The sequence below is a fragment of the Eurypyga helias genome, unplaced genomic scaffold, assembly GCF_000690775.1.
Source record: "Eurypyga helias isolate BGI_N326 unplaced genomic scaffold, ASM69077v1 scaffold14576, whole genome shotgun sequence".
In the NCBI taxonomy this organism is placed as follows: Eukaryota; Metazoa; Chordata; class Aves; order Eurypygiformes; family Eurypygidae; genus Eurypyga; species Eurypyga helias.
In genome coordinates this window covers 19,982-21,992 of record NW_010256119.1, presented here as the reverse complement: position 1 = coordinate 21,992, position 2,011 = coordinate 19,982, and the positions used below count along the sequence as shown (strand labels likewise).

General features: G+C 45.0%; 1 protein-coding gene across 1 annotated transcript in view; it reads right to left on the bottom strand.

Annotated features, from left to right (window-relative positions):
• GRAMD1C (GRAM domain containing 1C) overlaps nt 1–2,011 on the bottom strand; it is a gene marked incomplete at its 5' end in the record, with an annotated part of 23,017 nt that overhangs the window by 3,136 nt on the left and 17,870 nt on the right. Inside the window, 2 exons of the mRNA XM_010153560.1 lie at nt 283–340; nt 964–1,013. Coding sequence (XP_010151862.1) covers nt 283–340; nt 964–1,013 — 108 coding nt within the window. The remainder of the gene's footprint in view (nt 1–282; nt 341–963; nt 1,014–2,011) is intronic.

Sequence of the window (2,011 nt, the reverse complement as noted above, 5' to 3'; positions counted from 1 at the left end):
GAATGCCAACAGTGTCTCTTCTAACTTTTAAAACTAGGAATCAGTAGATTCTAGACTTAATAGGATCAGACCTCGGTAAACCTGCAAGACAGACTAGTTTGGCAAGTCAGCATTTTCATCCTGTGTGTCACCCCTTAAGTCAATGCACTATGCCCGAGTGCTCTGTTCAAGCGAGGTTAGGACCTGTCATGCTACATGCCACGTTAACATGCAAGTGAGGTACAAATAACAGATAAAGATGAGCTTGAGTCAAGCCACACTGTAATGCAAGTGAGTACTTACAAGACACTCATTACTACAATGATGGTGGTGGTCCTACTTACAGCATCTCTTTTCCTTCCTATAGGGCATGGAAGAGAAGGAGGTTAAAAAGTACTGAAGAGCATTCCTAAAGGATGCCTACAGTTACAGGTCAGTGCCCAGCATTTCATACAGGGTGACTCAACAGCTTCCGATGGAAAAAAAACCAGATCATGTGGATGCACAAGATCATCTCCAATGTTCACCAAGGCATTTTGGCCTGAGACAACTCAGCTAGATAGTCAGGCCCTTCCGTCAGGAGCAGGATTCCCCTTACCCCAGTTATGCTGGGGAGTACACAGCGCTGGGGCATGTTCACGTTAAACCCAGACAGCCCGAGAAGGCTACAGGCCATCCGTTACTGCAAAGTATGTGCTGAATGAGTGTTAAGTCACACATGAGCAGAGGCGGGCTGCAAAGCAACTCTTCCGCTTGTCCTCCTGCCCAAATTAGTCTTTCTGACAACCAGTGTCAAATCAAATTTTCCTGTAACTTGTCCATCCTTACTGGCTTAGTCTGATGACAGACTTTTGAGAGAGCATCTGCTAGTCAGCAGGCAACAGGGAGCAGACACAGGTGAAGGAGAGGAAGTGTGCGTGTCCTCTGCAGACTGAGCAGCCATCACCTACCACTGTGGGCAGGCTGACCTTTAGATATTGTTACCTGTTCTCCTAAAACAGCTCCTTACGTTCACATTTCCTGCCCTGGAGAAGCTGCAGCGTATACAGAGACAGGCAGGCTCACCTGAGGAGGTGGAACAAACAGCAGCAGCAACATTACGCCATCAGGAAGTAATCTCGGTTAGGTAAAGAGTCCATTACACGTGCTGCTGATCTGAATGCTCTCTCAGCGCTACACTCAGTGCCGTCTCCTCCTTTAGGAAAGGGCACGTGCTCCTACTTCAGTGTTTACAATTCAACTTGTGTCATGAAATCCACCATTCTCCGGGACACGCCAGTGCACGGATGTGCCTCATCTCTGTAGGTATAGCTAATACTGTACAGGCTAGTGTCCAAGCCTGCCGCGCCTAGTGGCAGCGGAACAGCAAGAAATGCTTCAGTGATGCAGAAATTGCAGAAGCAGACAGGAAATGAACTCTTAACATTAAAAAAAAAATCAAATAAGAGACGATAGGGCCAAGAGGCGAGTGACAGTTAAAGTTTAAATCAACTCAGGAGTTGCGTGTACAGTTATTTGAAGAAATAAAGCAATTTTTCAGAACCTTCACAGAAGTCAGGTTAAATTTCTCTATGATCCTATTTCACTTTCAATCCTGTGCAGCATTTTACATTTTGGTTGGGTTTTGGTTGTATTAAAAACAGAAGGTGAGATTAGGTTTGATTTCATGAGATAACCGTAAAAGTGACGATGCATGCTCCGAATCTCTTTTATGCAAGCCTGAACACAACAAATAATTTGCTGTCACACCAATTAAAGACAGGAACACACACACACACACACACAAGTGATGCTTTTGCACTGTTCTGAAAGTTAAGTTGTCATGAACACAAGAATCCTACCTGACGATGCATGCTCCGAATCTCTTTTATGCAAGCCTGAACACAACAAATAATTTGCTGTCACACCGGTTAAAGACAGGAACACACACACAAGTGATGCTCTTGCACTGTTCTGAAAGTTAAGTGGTCATGAACACAAGAATTCCTACATGTTATGCTGCCTTGGGACTCCACTACCATGTCACCACAGG